We start from the raw sequence: 18,449 nt of genomic DNA on the forward strand, positions 1-18,449 counted from the left end.
ACCCAGTTTGCATACGGAGGAGGCTCGGATTTGAACAGTCGGATAGGGTCATAAACTTGTGATTTTATAAAAGTGTAGTGACGTAGAAACCGGTCACTTAGCAGCATAGCGCTTGTTGCTGGCAGGGCAGGGGATCTGTAGTTACAGCAGCCCTGACTGACAGCAGGTCACGTGATAGTCCAGAGAGAGGGATGTCGGGGAAAGGTGACGGAAGGGGGGCGTGGCCGGGGGCGGAGCCAGGCCACGCTGAGAGTATAAGAGGAGTCCAGGGAGGGCACCTCGGGGCTGTCGTTTGGAGGGGAGTCTCCGTCGTGCTGCTGCTGCTGGGGTCTTCGTCGTCGTCTCCGTCTTCACCGTCTCGGCGTTGCCAGTCAGGCAGTCTGCCAGCTGTCCTGACTGGGAACCGTAGTTGCTAAAGTGTGAACTGTCAAGGCTGTTAATAAACAGAGTGCCTAGTACTCTTAGTGTCTCTGAGTCAGTCGCCACAAAAGAACCAACAACAGCACTGGCCATGATGACCTCTTGATGAAGCACTGAGCAATTATTACTATTTTTTATTTAATAAAAAAAATGTTCTACCAGGTAAAGCCCACTGAGCTATACAGCTATTTTTCTAAAAGCGTGTTTCTAAACGTGGAGGGAAAAAGCGAAGGACCCTGAGAAAAATCCATGGGACTAAGGGGAGAGAGACATGCAAACAGCACATATACACGCGTCAGGGTAGGGATCGAACCCACTACCACCTGCATACCAGGCGAGGAAATAACTAAAATGAGCTGTGATTTCAGAAAACATTAGACTCTAGACTGTTGCCCAACACACATGACGTCTGAATAACAACATAACATACTGGTTAAAGCATTCAACTGACAAATATAAGGGTTCTAGTTCACAATGTTGGGATATGAACCACAAAACCTTTTGATGATCCCGTCAAGGAGCATTAACCATCATGCAAACTCCGATCATCATCGCAGCGGCTTTTGGCTAACCATCAAACAAAGACGATCACTGCATCGCGCGCTTTCAAATGTGCTTCTGGAACGCTCTTCCTTCCGATATTAGGAAGCCACTGGAGCTATGCACTTTTAAATAATCTGGATTGACGAAATCATTTCTTTAGAACTGACTTAGTGCGGTTGACTACGTACGGTGCGAAAGAAGTTCAACACACGTACATTCATACAGAGGTGGCAGGGTGTGTGGTGAGAGGTGTGTGCCATGAGAGTGACAATGTGTGTGGCCAATAGTTGCCAGGGATTTTTTTTTTATGGCAAGGATGAGTGATGTGAGATGTTTGCCGAAAAGGTGTAAGCTGGAGGATGCAGCTGTGTGAGTCATACAGGATGGATCACATGATTCATATATATATCATGAAACATCACTATTTGACGTTTTTTTTTTCTTAACATCTGGCCAGATCTCATCAACATCATTGTCATCGATGTTCAACCCACTGCCAGAGGAAGGCCTTTCAAAGTTGTCACCATCTATCTCGGTCCTGTGACGTACCAATCCGCGCACAGTACACGCGCACGAGCTGCGACTCTGACATTAGTCTTGGCGACCACCCGTTGTCGCTGCTCGTGGCATGTCCGATCCAATCACACTAAATTTTTCACACGAATAATAAATGTGATGTTTTTAAAGTTCTCTCCTCTTTTTGTCTCTCAAAGGTAATTCCAAGCGTGCACCACCTCTCCTCGCTTCATTGTGCACTCATCAGCTTTGGTTCAGTGTCCATGTTCCTAATCTATTTATAATAGCAAGCAATATATAAGTATATAATATATCCCTTGAGTAGTTTTCAGTATATTTTACATATTTTTTTTACTTTGGCAATCAATGCTGCAAATGTATTATATGATTTTGTCACATTGCTGCAATTGCAATAATGTTGCTATCATTGGTGTGAATGCAAATATATATACGTAACAGTATAAATTGGATATCTTGCGAGCATCGCTCAATATTTGCATTAACAAATACCAGCATGTGCTGAGGTGCTTGTTTATAATTGACCATGGTAGATATTACTCTTCAAGAAAATTACACATTAGATGAGGTGTTAAACCATTACAATGCCCCATAGACCATGTGCAACATTCATATATGGGGTGGATTAGGCTACGGAGAAAGGAACATTTCTGGCATGGCAAACTTCCTGCATTCAAAGTACAATTTCAACAACTTTTTACAGTACCTTACAGAATGGGAGGGACAGAATATTTGTAATAACATAATACTAGTAATAATTCCACTCTCCCATAAAATTGGCCTTCATCCTGCCAAAACAATGTGGAATGACAAGCAAACCCCTTCTTGAGTCGTGTTGTTGTGCCTCTTAATCCGTGAAAGCCTGACTGAATCTCAAGGCATTTTCAGCAGGGTGCTGCTTTTGGATATTTGGTCAATTCCATGAATTACTATTTTGCACCTTGGAGGAAACTGAAATACCCACAGAAAACTTGCATCTGAGTGGATAACATTCAGAGTTTCACACAGACGTGTCCATGAACCTGAAAACACGGATGTCCACTTCAAAGCCCATCAGCTTTGGGAGTTTCACAAATGAATATAATCCATCCAACCCTCACCTCGAAACTTTTGTTTTACATGTGCAACCCACCACACCTGACTTAACACAGAAGTGTTGGTATTTGTCAGTGATGTATTGGCCACAGAATTTGCCTCAGACCAGTGCCTCAATTGGAGGTTGAGGGGCACATGGCTCGGATATGTGTGACTTCGATTCCTTCTCATGCATTCGCCGCAAGACAAACTTAATACAAATACATTGATGTTCTATGCAGTAATTAGCTCAATAATCTTTTGTTTTATTTTGTTCAACAATAGCTTGAGTTTTTGAAAGCGATTATATGTTTTTATTTTATTTTCATACGTGTGTATATATCATTCTTGCAAAGCTGAGCATGGTGAATGTATACATTTTCCCAAACAGATGGAGGAGCAGCGATGTTTTTTATACCGGGAGATGATCTTTCGCAGATTGTAAATGCTGTTGGCAAGTGCGGATCTAAATCTGGCACCACGGTGATAAAATAAAGCACCGAGGGGAGTGTGTTTCAGCTCCAAAAGTTAATAAACTGGCACCAGAATATATTTAAATATTCCCACATGATACACATTTAGAGCGAAAGAAAACGTATGGGAAACTTAGCAATTGAGATTTAATAAATTTTGGCTTTATTCACGAAGTTAAAGCCCTCAGTACATTTCCAAAACGCCACAAAAGACCTCAGCTTTAAACTTTGGTGGACCGTTTAAAAATGAAAATGAAATCATTTTTAACCACCACTGCTGAATGAGCTCATAGAATTCAGCAAATATACTTTTTGCCACAATTAGCAAATCCGCAATCTGAAAACTCAAAGGCAAATGGAAAACTAGGGGTTGGTTCATGGTTCATAATCATGAACCCAAACATTAAACAGAAATGATTTTTTTCTTCTTCGTATTTTGAACGTAAAATATGATTTATATTTTCTCGTGTTAAGTATAATTTGTACGGCTAATGTACAGAATTAAAAATGTATATATTAGTGTATAGTACACTGCTGGAAGATAAATTGTGCGGCTGAACCTCAATGCCTCCTCACTGGAGGCTGCGGACACTGCATGGCCTGGGACCCGCGATGGGCCGCTTGGGAGACACAACCGGTGTGCTGAAGTAGTAACCAATTGCCACGTTTTGTTCACGTGACAAACCTTACTAATTGGCTGTTTCGGGTGGAGGTGGGTTTATGACATTTACATTTACGTGCGCTCTTACCCAAAAAACCTTTATCATGGATTTTGCTCGACGGACCTCTGCTGACAATATAGCCCCACAGCAGTCTAGAACACCGGTTATATGCTTGGTGAATCAATATTAGCTGCAGGTTTATAGAATATTATAATATGATGCATTCTGTATTGATATTTCTGGCCATTGCACAAACGGCTGATATTCTCATTCACAAATGCCGCCAGTTATAGTGCAGTTGTCACATCACATCTTTAGAGGAGCTTTACACAATCGTTCCATAAGCAATGAAGACAACAGCTACACGCTGTTCAAAACAGTTAACCTTGAGTAAAGGTCAATATTTCACGAACTTGCTTCTAACTTTTTTTTACTATTTACTTTTTGGCTGGATCTAAATTGTGATTGAAAAAATCAGCTGGATTTAAATTCAGTGTAAATATCTGACGAATCCCTGGTGACAACAGCGATATGTACTTTTAAAAAAAGGTGCTTTGAGGAGCAGAGGAAAAGTTTAGGGTAGGGATTAAAGTCTTAAAACACCAGTGAACCAAGTTCAATGCACTCCAAGGGTGGTATGTTGACATATAAGACTTTTTTTTTCAAGGTCATTCATTTATGTCAGGCTACATACTTTTCCATGAACCCTCCTGTAGCTGCATTCGTGGATGCAGCTACATTGCTGCACAGCATTTGCAGGGGGAGGGTGAATAATAAATGAGAAGGCTGCTGGTGAAAGGGAGTCCATTCGAGTGGCCCTGGTAAGGCAACTTTATTGTTCCATCAACGTCAACACGACCACTTGCAGGGCACAAGCACTGTCGCTGACGACCAAAGCTTCCTTTCTCGGAGTCCCTCCACGTTGTCTCCCCTGTTGGCGCCACAGTGGCGAAATGTTAATTCCATCACCAGGTATGGAGGAGGTTGTGTGTTCGACCTCCTGCATACGACCCTGACGTCTGTATATTTGGAGTTTGTGTGTCTCTATCTCCCCATGGTCGTGTGGATTTTTCTCCGGGTCCTCCGGTTTTCCCCTCCACATTTAGAAACATGCGTTTGGAGTATTTGGCTTCTAGAAATGTGCACATTTTAAGCCACTTCGTAGAGCTATCATTCTGTGGCCAGGTCGCTTCTGATAAAGAGCTATACAGCTCAGTGGGCGTTAGCTGGTAAAATAAAATAAAAATCGTTTAGTTTAGTTTTTTTTATACACCTCTCCTCTTCCCACCAATCTGTATCTGTCTCGGTTCCCTCCCCTCAAACCCCCGTCCCCCTTTTCCCACCTTCCTTGCCAGCATATAACTCTTCCTTCATCATATTTATGGGCCTGGTCCCTTGTCCTTTTCGTGACCCCCTGCCCTCCCTCCACATTCAATTCTTAATCCGCACGCACTCTCCATCGATAACACTGTGTAACAGTTTTCTTTGGTCCTGGGTAGTAAATGTTATTTCCTAATTGCTTATACATCTAAATTACAGAAAATGAATATTATTCCCCAAAAACTTTGCGTTTGTTACCAGGACATTGATATTTTGAAATTTACCTATTTTCAAGAACATTGCAGATAGATTCAGTGCTGAGTAAACTTGGAGTAACTTCTAGAACTTTCCAGTAATATAAATAGTATAAATACAGGGGCCTTAAAGCCCACCAGTTCAGTTTAGTTCCAGCTGCCTAAGTGGATACATATCTGCATTTTTCTGAGATGGCATCAAGAGGCTGCAAGCATCCGGCAGACGCATTTTGCTATGTCTGCGGCCAATTTATCAAGGCAAGAGCGAAAAAGTCCTCTGTGGAAGCATCTGCTAAGATGTGTGAGGCCTACAACAAGGCATATTTCGGCATGCCTGTCGGAGATCAAGACAAACCCTGGGCACCTCATTTCACCTGCGAGCAGTGCAAAAAAAAACTCTGAAAAGTAAGATGGACAGTTGTTGCTCAGAATTTTATGTTATCAAATTAGTAAAAATTGTAAAAGTTGAAAATTTTAAAATGTTTAACAATTTTCAATGTTTTGATTTAAAGCTTTCGTGACTGCAGTAATTCATACTCTTAGTTTTTTCGGTAAAGTCACGTTGAAGAGAAACAACAAAATAACAAAATATATATAAAACAATAAAAAAATTCTCACGACGTTTCGACCATAACTCAAACGGTCATCATCAGGTGTGTCGATTTGCATAAATTTATTTTGAAAACCGCATATTTATTTATTTATTTATATAAAAAATAACGTTTGCGTCACGCACAGCGATTGGCAGTTTGCCCAGGACTAGTCCATCTATTTTTTGAAAAGAGGAGGGGGGAGACGAAATTTGTTTTTATGTATGCTGTCTGAAAGCCACTGTAAGCGTGAACAATCAATCAAGAACTGAAATGATTTATCAAATCTTTCCAATGATTGCTAAGATAGAATCCATCTTCTCGGTTGAAATTGTCTCTGTGCTTGTATATGTGGATAGCCTCATGAACGAATCTCTCATGGAAGCCAGATGGCTTACAAAGAACCTCCGTCTTGGAAAAGTCAATGGCATGTGAGCCTACTGAATTAGAACAATGATCTGCTACGGCCGAGGTGTTGGTCCTACCGTGTTTAAGGTCTGCTTTATGTTCACGAATGCGGTCCGAGATATGGCGTTTGGTTTCTCCAATGTAACTACTACCACAGAGGCAACTTAGTTTGTAGACACCAGGGTATTGTATGTCCGGAATCACATCTTTTACAGACGGAACCAGATCACGGATTTTATGTAATGTGTTGAAACGGACCTGGATCTTGTGTTTATTCAAGATTTTGGAGATCTTTTTTGTGATCCCAGCAATGTAGGGTAAAGTGATGGTTTTGAAAGGCTCCTCAAGAGGGTTCTTCTTCATGGTTTGAGTGATAGCTTTGCGGATTGTATAGTCGGAGTAACCATTAGCCCTAAGAGCTTGGTGTACGTGCTTGAGTTCACTGCTTATGTGTTGATACACCTCTTCGTCCCATAGTCTCTACTATCAGCTCCCCCACCTACAAACTAGCTCGTTTTTTGTCTGAAATCCTGCGTCCTTTCACTGGAAAGACCACCTCTGCGGTACAAAATTCTACTCACCTGGTATCAACAATCAAGGGTTTTTCTTTGTCCCCAGACGACCTGCTTGTCAGTTTTGATGTAGTTTCCTTATTCACCAAGGTTCCTGTACCTGACACCATTGCAATCATTGAAGACTTGGTTCATCAAGGACTAAACACTGAGGTACCCCCCCTGGTGAGACACTGTTTAACCAATACATACTTCACTTGGAATGGAACTTTCTACAAACAAACTGAGGGCACCCCAATGGGCTCCCCCCTTTCTCCAGTTATAGCTAACATTTTCATGGAGAAATTTGAGACTGACGCCATCCAGACTGCCACTCTGCACTCAACCTTATGGAAGAGGTACGTGGATGACACTTTTGTCATCTGGCCACATGGCCGGCCTGCTCTAGACCAATTCTTCGACCACATCAATTCCATACACCCAGCCATTAGATTTACCATGGAAGTCGAAATAGATGGCAAGATACCTTTTTTGGATGTCCTAATTAAAAAGAGACCTGATGGTTCAATGAGCCACTCTGTCTACAGGAAAGCTACCCATACGGATGCTTATCTGAAACCGGATTCCCACCACCATCCATCACAGAAGAATTCTCTCATCAAGACTCTGTATCATAGAGCCCAATGCATATCCGACCAGGAACACATAAGCAGTGAACTCAAGCACGTACACCAAGCTCTTAGGGCTAATGGTTACTCCGACTATACAATCCGCAAAGCTATCACTCAAACCATGAAGAAGAACCCTCTTGAGGAGCCTTTCAAAACCATCACTTTACCCTACATTGCTGGGATCACAAAAAAGATCTCCAAAATCTTGAATAAACACAAGATCCAGGTCCGTTTCAACACATTACATAAAATCCGTGATCTGGTTCCGTCTGTAAAAGATGTGATTCCGGACATACAATACCCTGGTGTCTACAAACTAAGTTGCCTCTGTGGTAGTAGTTACATTGGAGAAACCAAACGCCATATCTCGGACCGCATTCGTGAACATAAAGCAGACCTTAAACACGGTAGGACCAACACCTCGGCCGTAGCAGATCATTGTTCTAATTCAGTAGGCTCACATGCCATTGACTTTTCCAAGACGGAGGTTCTTTGTAAGCCATCTGGCTTCCATGAGAGATTCGTTCATGAGGCTATCCACATATACAAGCACAGAGACAATTTCAACCGAGAAGATGGATTCTATCTTAGCAATCATTGGAAAGATTTGATAAATCATTTCAGTTCTTGATTGATTGTTCACGCTTACAGTGGCTTTCAGACAGCATACATAAAAACAAATTTCGTCTCCCCCCTCCTCTTTTCAAAAAATAGATGGACTAGTCCTGGGCAAACTGCCAATCGCTGTGCGTGACGCAAACGTTATTTTTTTATATATATATAAATAAATATGCCGTTTTCAAAATACATTTATGCAAACCGACACACCTGATGATGACCGTTTGAGTTATGGTCGAAACGTCGTGAGAATTTTTTATTGTTTTATATATATTTTGTTATTTTGTTGTTTCTCTTCAACGTGACTTTACCGAAAAAACTAAGAGTATAATTTTCAATGTTATTGATAAAATATATCATACATGAAAAATGTTGTGAGAATCTCTTACACATTAGTCACGGGTGAAATAAATTTATTTTTGTAGGATGGTACAGATGGTGGACCCTTCCAAACATTGGACTGGCAATAATGCACCTGCTATCACGTATCCGGACTTTCCTTCGTCCATCGCCCGTGCCACACTGCCATGAGCTCCCCGTACCCACTCCTCCGGAGAGAGAGCAGCCGTCTTTAGAAGAGAGCAGCAAGTCAGAGAGCGAAGAAGACGTTGCAGATCAAGATGACAATTTCAGAGGTGGAGCTGAAGAGAGAAACCCAAACTACCCCAACCAAAAAGACCTCAACGACTTGATCAGAGATCTTGGTCTCACCAAGTCCAATGCTGAGCTTTTGACGTCAAGGCTCAAGCAGTGGAACTTGTTGGATAAAAGTGTGCAAGTAGCAGATCAGAGGAAGTGTCACCAACCTTTTTGCAGCTTCTTCACCCGTCAAGAAGGGCTCTGCTTCTGCCACAATGTGACCAGTCTGTTCGAGGCAATCGGAATCGCCTGTAACCAGAATGAGTGGCGCCTCTTCATTGACAGCTCATCCAGGAGCCTCAAAGCTAAGCTGCTCCATAATGGTAACAAGTACCCGTCTCTTCCCCTGGCTCACTCGGTGCACCTCAAAGAGGATTACAACAGCATCAAGACCTTGCTGGACGCCTTGAAGTATGATGAGTGCGGCTGGTAGGTCATCGGAGACTTCAAAATGGTGGCATTCCTGATGGGTCTCCATGGCGGTTTTACCAAGTTTCCCTGCTATCTTTGCCTTTGGGACACGAGGCGCCTTGGGACACGAGGCGCACTACCACAGGCAGGACTGGCCACAGCGGACCGAGTTCTCTGTGGGGAGGAACAACGTCAAGTGGGAGCCACTGGTGGACCCCCAGAAGGTGCTGATGCCACCACTGCACATCAAATTGGGCCTTATCAAACAATTTGTCAGAACTGTGGATAAGGAGTCGACAGCCTTCAAGTACCTTCAAAACTTGTTCCCTAAGCTGTCTGAGGCAAAGGTCAAAGCCGGTGTCTTCGTCGGACCACAGATAAAGAAGATCCTGGAGTGCAATTAATTCCCAAAGTAGCTCACTAGTAAGGAGAAAGCAGCTTGGAACAGCTTTGTCGCAGTGGTTTGTGGCTTCCTGGGCAATCACAAAGTCGAAAACTATGTGGAGCTGGTTGAGACTCTGGTGAAGAACTACGGCACAATGGGCTGTAGGATGTCCCTCAAAGTCCATATCCTTGATGTTCATCTTGATAAATTCAAGGAGAACATGGGAGCGTACTCAGAGGAGCAAGGCGAGCGCTTCCACCAGGATATACTGGACTTTGAACGCCGCTACCAAGGACAGTATAACGAGAACATGATGCAAGACTACACTTTGGTGGCTGATTCGTGAAAGTGATTTACAGTATAATCGTAAATCTCGAAAAACTACTCACTTCTAAATATTCTGTAGTCATTATTGTATTACTTTAATATAAATACATGTTAATTTGGATTCACATGTTGTTTTTCTCTGACGTTATGCGAACGAAAAAGACACAAATTCGCCAGTTTTCTCATTGAAAATAGGTCAATTTCTAAATATATATTTGGCCTCAGCAATTACGAAATAATTACGAAATAACACTTCCTACCCAGGAACAAAAATTGTGTTGCATAGTGTAACAAGAGAGCCCTCTGGGCCAAGGTGTGTGCACAGGGAACGCTCCTTCTCTCTCTCTCTGCTCGACGTGTCGCGGTCTCTTTTGCCGCAGTGTTTTCTGTCGTGCGCACCACGCGCATGCCGATTAGGCGCGGGGAAATCGCCACCCGTCGCGCGAGGCAATTGCTCGTTCATCACTGACCCGTATCCCCATCGAGAAGGACTTGCCATGGCATGGTAAGATTTTGACGGGTGCTCAATCGACAAGTTGGTTTATTTTTCGTTTCTAAATAATAAAATTTACATAAATTCCACAGCTGATAACCTTTATTATACCAGTTACGCTGTCTCATGGGGTCATTCATTTGCGCAATATGCAATCATACATCATCTGCGATACAGTTTTAACACATTTTGCTTTTTTTTAACATTAACTAAAGTTACCTTTATCACCGAATAGATAGAGTTGTTTATGTTTTGCCATGAGATGTGTTTGGGTGTGCTGCAAGGTTGCTCTGCTAATTTGTATGCTTTGAACATTTACAGGGAAGTACAATTCTCGTCGCAGAAGCAATGGTTCGACGTTTGAGTAGAGGGGAGATTCTCCTGCTCATCGTACAGTTCGCACTGCGTTGAAGTGCCAGAGGCAGTGACACATGTATTGTGTTGGTGACATTGTGGAGTTACACAAGCAGGAGTTAACCATGCAAACACAGCAACGTAAGAGAGGAAACGTAACTTTTTATTTTTATATAAATAAGATCAAAAGTAGCTTGAATGTGATTTATAATCGAATTCTCAAAATAAATCCCATTACACCTGCTAATAAACTCGATATACAAATGTTCCGTTCATGACATTTCGCGTTAACGCAATTGGCAAATTATAGACACTTTTCGATGAACGAAACCGAATTCCCGTCCCGCGTAAACAAAATTTCACGCGGCAAACGCCATGAGATCGTCAAACAAGAAGCATCCTTGACAACGTCACGGTATTCCCACAGTGCAACAGTAACGCCTCCGCATCACCTTGCCAGGCATTCCAGCATGCAGATATATTGGCGAGTTCCCTGTAAAGGTAAATGATTGAAAATTTGTATTCATTATTATTCAATCATTTTAATATATATCTTCAATATTATTTATTGTATTGTGAAAAGTGATATAGGTGTGCATATTTTTTTGTAGGTGTAGACTTGTAATGACTGTCCGAAACACATCCCTCATGTTTTAGTAACAAATCAATGGGATAAGCCATTCGGATATACGAAGTTTCATGTTACGCGTTTTTTTTTTTAACGCACCCCTTGTGTAAATCGAGGGATACCTGTACAGTTTTACTTTGCACCTCCACACATTAGCCGACACAACGTTGCCTCGACAGGACGATCTCTACGAGTGTGGAACATTATTTGTGGAATACTCGCGCAGGTTCCGTGAATGAAGAGTGTGTTTGTCTGCCATAGGCAGTAAAGGACAACTATAAGCGAGTCAACTATATTTATGGTGCAAATGTGGTAACTATGAGATTATTGGGTGCATGGTTCGCGTGTGTTTTTTCTGTTTGCTGTCATTTATTTTGGTGGGGGGTTTTTTTTTGCAGACAGAGTTACGATCACGCACTTTGATATATTTGCGAACAGCCCCGTTTTATTCCACTTGTGGATTGCAAGGCGCCGTGTCCCAGTCGATTTCGGCGGAACGGTCCAAGTGTGGTCTGGCTTAAAATGAAATAATATCTTTTACAATTCAATTTTCAGGCGGTATTCCGCTTGGCGGCTTGCCCACTGCAATGAGTGCTAGGGTGGACATGGTGGCTTCTGTCAGTGTGGATTTCACAACATTGTACCTGCCAGGAAGGTGTCCGTGAACCATTATACATAAGGGTGCAGAGGACATGGCGTATTCAGGTACTTGTTTGCATAATGCAGAAAATTGTGAAAAGGCGTTTTCTTTTATGGAAATAATGTAGCTTTTATGTAAAGGACGTGAAATTATTTGATTTTGAATCAGGCAAACGTAACGGTCTTTGTATAAAGACCCATTCATCTGGACATAAAAACAAGCTCATGTATGCGTACCTGCATGTGTTTAAATGCGACAGTGCCACACCATACATTGCGGAGTATTATTTCATTCGTGGGTTGTAAATTTGAGTATCGTGGCACATTTAAGCTGGTTAAATGGCTTTACCTTGTCGGATTTATACATCATAAAAGTCATATCTATCTGTGTTCATGCACATTCACGGTCCTATTCGTGACTTAATCCAGCTGCATATCAATTTTTTTACCCACAGGTTTTATTCACACGCATAACGCAACAATTTCTGAGGAGACAATGCACACAATGACGCCATAATAAAAGGGTACGAAGAGCATGAAGCAACATTGCGGGAGACGGTGATGATCATAAAGATGAAAATTTTACCACCTGCAATTTCAATGCATTTCTTGTGTACTGCGAGAATTCACGGTTTGTGACCCTGCTCACAAGAGTAGGTCACCGTACGCTATGCCATTTCCAAATGAACCGCTCTACTCAATTTAGATAACTAATATATCCTCCAGCACTTTAAAAAAAGGTCTCCACATAAGTGTAATATCATTTACTGCACAGTAATTTACCAAATATATTTCACTGATTAAAGAATTACACGTTTGCAATTTTCACCAGTGAGCAGACATGATACACCATGGTAATCGGTTTTCTGTTCTGTACAATATTTATTAGTCTCATTGAGAGATCGCTCATCTTCCTCTGCTGCCCCCAATTTCAGGAAATCTTTCTCCCCACTGTCGGTGCTGACTGCCCCAGTTCAAGGCTAGGCTCAAGGCCTTCCTCTCTTCTCTTTTAGTGGAATACATAAATACAAGCATTATGTATTTGACTATCTGTGAATAACCCAGCCAATTATAGTTACTGCATATTCTCAGATGAACATGATCCATTGTAATGTATACGACTACATTGACCCCCCTCTGGTCTTCGCACCTGATAGGCTCACAGTGAGGACATCACCTTAACTATTTAAGACCGAAACCGGAAGACTTCTTCACAATTACGGCTGTCGCCTGATGATGCAAATTGTAATTAACAAAGAAACGTCGTACTGGAATTGTAAATGTTGTGGGGTTACTCTCCAACACACCTGTGTGCTGAAGTAGTAACCAATTGGCATTTTTTTGTTTATGTGACTAACCTTACTCAGTGGCTGTGTGGGGTGGTGGCGGGTTTAACAACATTTATATTTAGGCGATCTAACAAAAAAACTTTATTTTGAAATAAAATAAATGGCTTTTTCCACAGAGTGCTCATGTCCCACTTCTATGACGCATCTTTAAATGCAGATACATTGAGATGTATTTAAATCCAACTTGTATTGTAATCTATAGCAAATATTTGTTCTCCAATCAAGGCTTTATTTTGGTAATGAGCCAAGTTTAATTGTTTGATATACGAAGAGGCTAGGTTGATTAGGACAATAATACTGTACTGATAGTAATTCATTTATAATCCATGTTTTATTCTTAAACCAGAAAAATCACCCAAGCGTGAATACATCAATACACTGACAGACACAAGAGCATTCATATCACAATACCATCCTCCTTTTGCCCATACAAGCATGTCGATGATTGATTTATAAATGGTGGTTCTCGTGTCACTGATTATTCCATACCGAGTTATATAGAGCCTGAACCCATCCCTTCGAGACCAGTTTCCATAGATATGCTTTAGCATATTAGAGAGCATCGCCTCTCCGAGTTTTCTCATGTCACACTAATTCGTGGTTCATGTTTAACGTGCTTTATTTATGCAACGAGATAATGCTGCTGTGAACTACTGTTAGAATTTCTCGACGTAAGATAATATTTCTCACATTCGCCCGCTTAGTATTTCACTTCTATGGCGAGTCATCGTATGGTAATGAAAGTGGTTAATAGCTGCTTATATATCAAGTGGAAAAGAGAAATGTGTTTACATTATATAAATGAAAAAAAGTTACGCACCTCGGCTGTGTTTTAGGTGTCAATAATGAGAACAAAGAATTGAATGTGTGCAATAGAGTACTTCTTCATTCGTATGGCTGATGATGTAGATGCAAAGCAACAACTACAATTTCACATTCAGGTGGTCAAGCCAGGAAACTGCGTCAGGAGCAGCAGAGTGTGTCATCGTCGCTGCGATGTTCGTTCGTTTCTCAATCCGCTTGTCCTGGTGAGGGTCGCGGCGGCAGCATGTTGAGTAGGGCGGTCCAAACCTCCCTTTCCCTGGCGACCGACTCCAGCTCTTCCTGGGTAATTCCCAGGCATTCCCAGGCCATCCGAGTGACATAGTTTTGCCAGCGTGCCCTGGGTCGGCCCCGAGGTCTTTGCCCAGTGGGATGTGCCTGGTAGAGTTCCAAGGGGAGTCTACCGGGGGGCATCCGCACCTCAACTGGCTCCTCTCGATCTGGAGGATCAGCAGCTCGACTCCGAGGCAAACCTTGCGGAAAAACCTAATTTCAGCCCCTTGTACCCGCGATCTCATCCTTTTGGTCATTACCCAAAGCTTATGACCACAGGTGAGGGTGGGAAAGTAGATCGACTGGTAAACTGAGAGCTTTGTTCGAGAACTCAGCTCCCGTTTCACTACCATGGAACGGTACAGCACCCGCATCACTGCGGACGCCGAGCATAGTTCAGGTCCTAGGGTTGCCGCCATGACAGGCACCAACTGCCTTCAGGCCACAGCTTTTCGCAGCTGCATCGACAATCGAGATCCTGAACATCGTCCACTCGGACTCAATGTCAATGACATCCCCTGGAGTGTAGGAGAAGTTTTCCCGGAGGTAGCAGCTGAAATCTTTCTGCACTGGGTCTTGTGCCAGATGTTCCCAGAAAACCGACACTATTCGTTTGGGCCTTCCATTGCTATCTGGTTGGTGCCCCAAGCGTCGGATACAACTTACCACCAGGTGGTGATCAGTTGACAGCTCCGTTCCTCTCTTCATCCGAGTGTCCAGAACATATGCCCTTAGGTCCGATTAATTATACAACTTTAAAGTCAATCATTGACCTTCGGCCCAAGGTGCTCTGGTAGCAAATACACTTATGAGCATCCTTGTGTTCGAACATGGTGTTTGTTATTGACATTCCGTGACTATCGCATAATTACAATAACATCTCACCGTGCGGGTTCAGATTAGGGGGCCATTCCTCCCAATCATGCCTCTCCAGGTATCTCCATCTTTTCCTACGTGAGCATTGAAGTCGCCCAGTAAGACTATGGAGTCAGTAGGTGGCACTCTGTCGAGCACTGCACCCACCATCTCCAAGAAGGCCAGTACTCTGAACTGCTGTTTGGTGCATAAAAGCAGACAACAGTCAGAGTTTTCCTTTCTCATTGAGGCGATCCTCTAATCAACTGGAACAAACTCCAACCGAACAGCGCCCAGCCGGGGGCTTGTGAGTATCCCCACACCCGCCCGGGGCCTCCCACCAGGGGTGACTCCGGAATAGGAGAGAGACCACCTCCAGTCGAGAAGTTTAGTTCCAGTGCCATTTCTGTGTGTGGAGGTGAGACCGACTATGTCGAGTCGATACCATTCCACCTCCACTGGCTCCGGCTCCTTTCCCCCCAGTGACGTGACATTCCACATCCCAATAGCGAGTGTCCATCGCCAAGGTCCTCTTCCTGCCATAGTGGCATCGCACCCGCCCCTCATCCTTCGTCCTGCGGATGGTGGGCCCACAGGATGGCGCCACATAGCCATTTCAGGCTGGGCCTGACCGGGTTACCATTCATAAGGGGCTTTTGTTTGGACCGTTATTTGTATGGAAATTCCCCCCCCCAGATCTGTTCGCCAAGGGAGACCCTACCAGGAGTACAAGACTCCAGGCGACATAGCTCTGGGGGTCATCGAAATACACAATTCCCACCACCACGATAAGGTTACGATCCTTCAATCGGGTTGCTGTGATGTCTCCTCCGTATTTGTGGATCGGCCATTACGTCGTTAAATGTTGTACGGTTTGTTCTGAATGACCACATTCGCACACTGCAGAGTTTTTAATTTTCCACTTGTGCATCAGGTATCCGTATCTGCCATGGTTTGTATAGTGTACTGCGGCGATGTCACAGCTATCATGGAGTCCTGTCTCATCCAATCATAATGTGGGAGCCCCGTCATCCTGGCAATGTCACCGTTGTTGGAGTCGCTTAATGTTCAGTTCGAGGTGCATTTGAATGATGGCACGCTATTCTGTAGTTTGGACGAGAGAGAGAGGTGCGACAGTGGGCAGCCTTTTTAAAATTCCACTGTCATGGTACGCTGGATCAATATTGTTTTAAAGTGACACAACAGCACCAAAATGGGTTTTGGTTGTTTCTTCCTTTGGAGGCATGCCAGAATAAGTAGGGAAAGAGCCGTGTTTAATGTTCCAGAAATGGCATATTAACCCCAAATCATATAATTTCCACACCAGGCATGGAGTGAAAAATTAAGGTAAACAATTACAATTTTAAGAACTAAAAAAAACATTTATTGAACTGGCCCTGATCAAAATATGTAGGTGCCACGGTGGCGAGATGTTAACTACCTTGGCTGGTATAAAAGAGGTGGTGGGTTCAATCCCAACCCTGACGCCTGTATATTTGGAGTTTACATGTTCACCCTGTGGTCATGTGGATCTTTCTCCGGGTCCTCCCGTTTTTCCCTCCACATTTAGAATCATGCGTTTTAGAGTATTTGGCTGCGATAAATTCCCACATAGATAAGCCACTTCGTTGAGCTATCATGTGTGGCCAGGTCGCTTCTGAAAAAGAACTACTGTATGTAGCTCAGTGGGCCTTACTTGGCTAAATAAAAAATAGTAAATAAAACATTGTTTCTTAATAATTAGTTATTTCACAATAAAATTGTTTAATAATAATGAGTTATTTCACAATAAAGCCACACAGTCCACTGCTAAAGTAATTACTACAACAGCATTGTATGGTGGAATATGTATGGTAAAATGAAAATTTAGCTGCTAATGTTCTTACGTAAATGCTTTCACAGGTATCGTGCGCTCAGAGGTGTGTAATTAAAATTTTAAGGGCTGGTATTGTACGATGGAAATAAAAATGTTAGTGTTTTATGTTTAAAAGTAATGGTTATTTTGTCTTACAAACTTAAAATTACCACGTAGCATAATATAATAAAAACTCGTAGCAATGTCTAAAAAAAAAGATGTATATCACTTTCATGCTGGTAATAAACCACACTCCAAATGACCACGTTGGCTCCAACGTCCTGTTTACAAGTGCAGTCTATTCCAATTTCAACTTGAAAATTCAACGGATCCTGCATGCAAATGTGTTTTTATGCAGCAACATGGTGGGGATATCAATTGGAGTCGAGAACAGAGGTCCACAGCCATTGATTCCGGTCACAAACCGATTGCATTGTCAGTGCGTGCGCATGCAGGTGCTGCAGATGCATGTAGTCATCACATTGTGCACAAGGCTACAAAAGTGAAAATGGAGAGTTTAGGTCGCCATTACAATGAAGATGATAAATCATTATAAGAATACAGTAGCAATTATTTGCAGCCCTTTCTCAATCAACTGGCTGTATGAAAATGCGCAGCACTCAGTGTTGGCAATTTGCGGGGGTGTTTAACCATACTTCACCATGCGGGTCGGAGTTCTTTGGTAAAGGGAGCTTCAGGACCAGTTTAAATATTACCCTCCATTGATGTTAACCATGGTTGGTAATAAAACTCGGGTCACAAGGTACATAGTGCAGTGTACTCCGAATTGATGCCACTGCTCCTCCCAGAGTGAATATGTTGCATTCAATTTTGATTTATATATAATATGTTGCATTAAGTTCTATAATGCCATGCATTGACTGGACATGACATCTGGGAAGATAAAGTAGGGAAATTCTACTTTAGTTTCTAAAGCACATTAATTGAATGTTGTTGGCTTAGCACCATTGTAATGATATGCAAATTCCACTTATTACATTTGTTGTTATAACGTATTGCAGTATGCAGTTTATTTATTGCAGAATATGCGAAAGCAAACATTTTAATCGTCTACCTGCTCCTGGCTACGTCACAGTGCTAATATATTTTGGCAGGCCTGAAGAATGGAAATTCCACATGCGTATGGTAGGGGCCAGTTTGCCCATAGACTCACCACTGTTAAGTTTTCACAAAGTGTTACTCATATTTACGAACTCCAGAAGACTAATAATACATTTTAATTACCCCCCAAACGGGGATTGGAACGTGCAACTTTAAAATTGTGAGTTGAGGGCTCTACACAGCACCATGCAGTCAGATAATGCTTTTGTATAATCTGA

The 18,449-nt window shown here is 42.5% G+C and overlaps 1 protein-coding gene across 3 annotated transcripts in view; it reads left to right on the top strand.

Moving 5' to 3' along the window:
• LOC116938794 (zinc finger protein 385D-like) overlaps positions 1–18,449 on the top strand; it is an 89,913-nt gene that overhangs the window by 38,099 nt on the left and 33,365 nt on the right. Inside the window, exon 1 of one of the 3 annotated variants that reach the window (XM_032946433.2) lies at positions 10,249–10,346. The exons of the other annotated variants lie outside the window; for them this stretch is intronic. Within the exon in view, the coding sequence (XP_032802324.2) occupies positions 10,344–10,346 (3 nt within the window). The 5' untranslated portion in view covers positions 10,249–10,343. Of the gene's footprint in view, positions 1–10,248; positions 10,347–18,449 lie in introns of those variants that run through there. 3 annotated transcript variants of the gene reach the window in all.

Source organism: Petromyzon marinus, chromosome 4, assembly GCF_048934315.1.
Source record: "Petromyzon marinus isolate PM22_M1 ecotype Great Lakes invasive population chromosome 4, UKy_Petmar_22M1.pri1.0, whole genome shotgun sequence".
In the NCBI taxonomy this organism is placed as follows: Eukaryota; Metazoa; Chordata; class Hyperoartia; order Petromyzontiformes; family Petromyzontidae; genus Petromyzon; species Petromyzon marinus.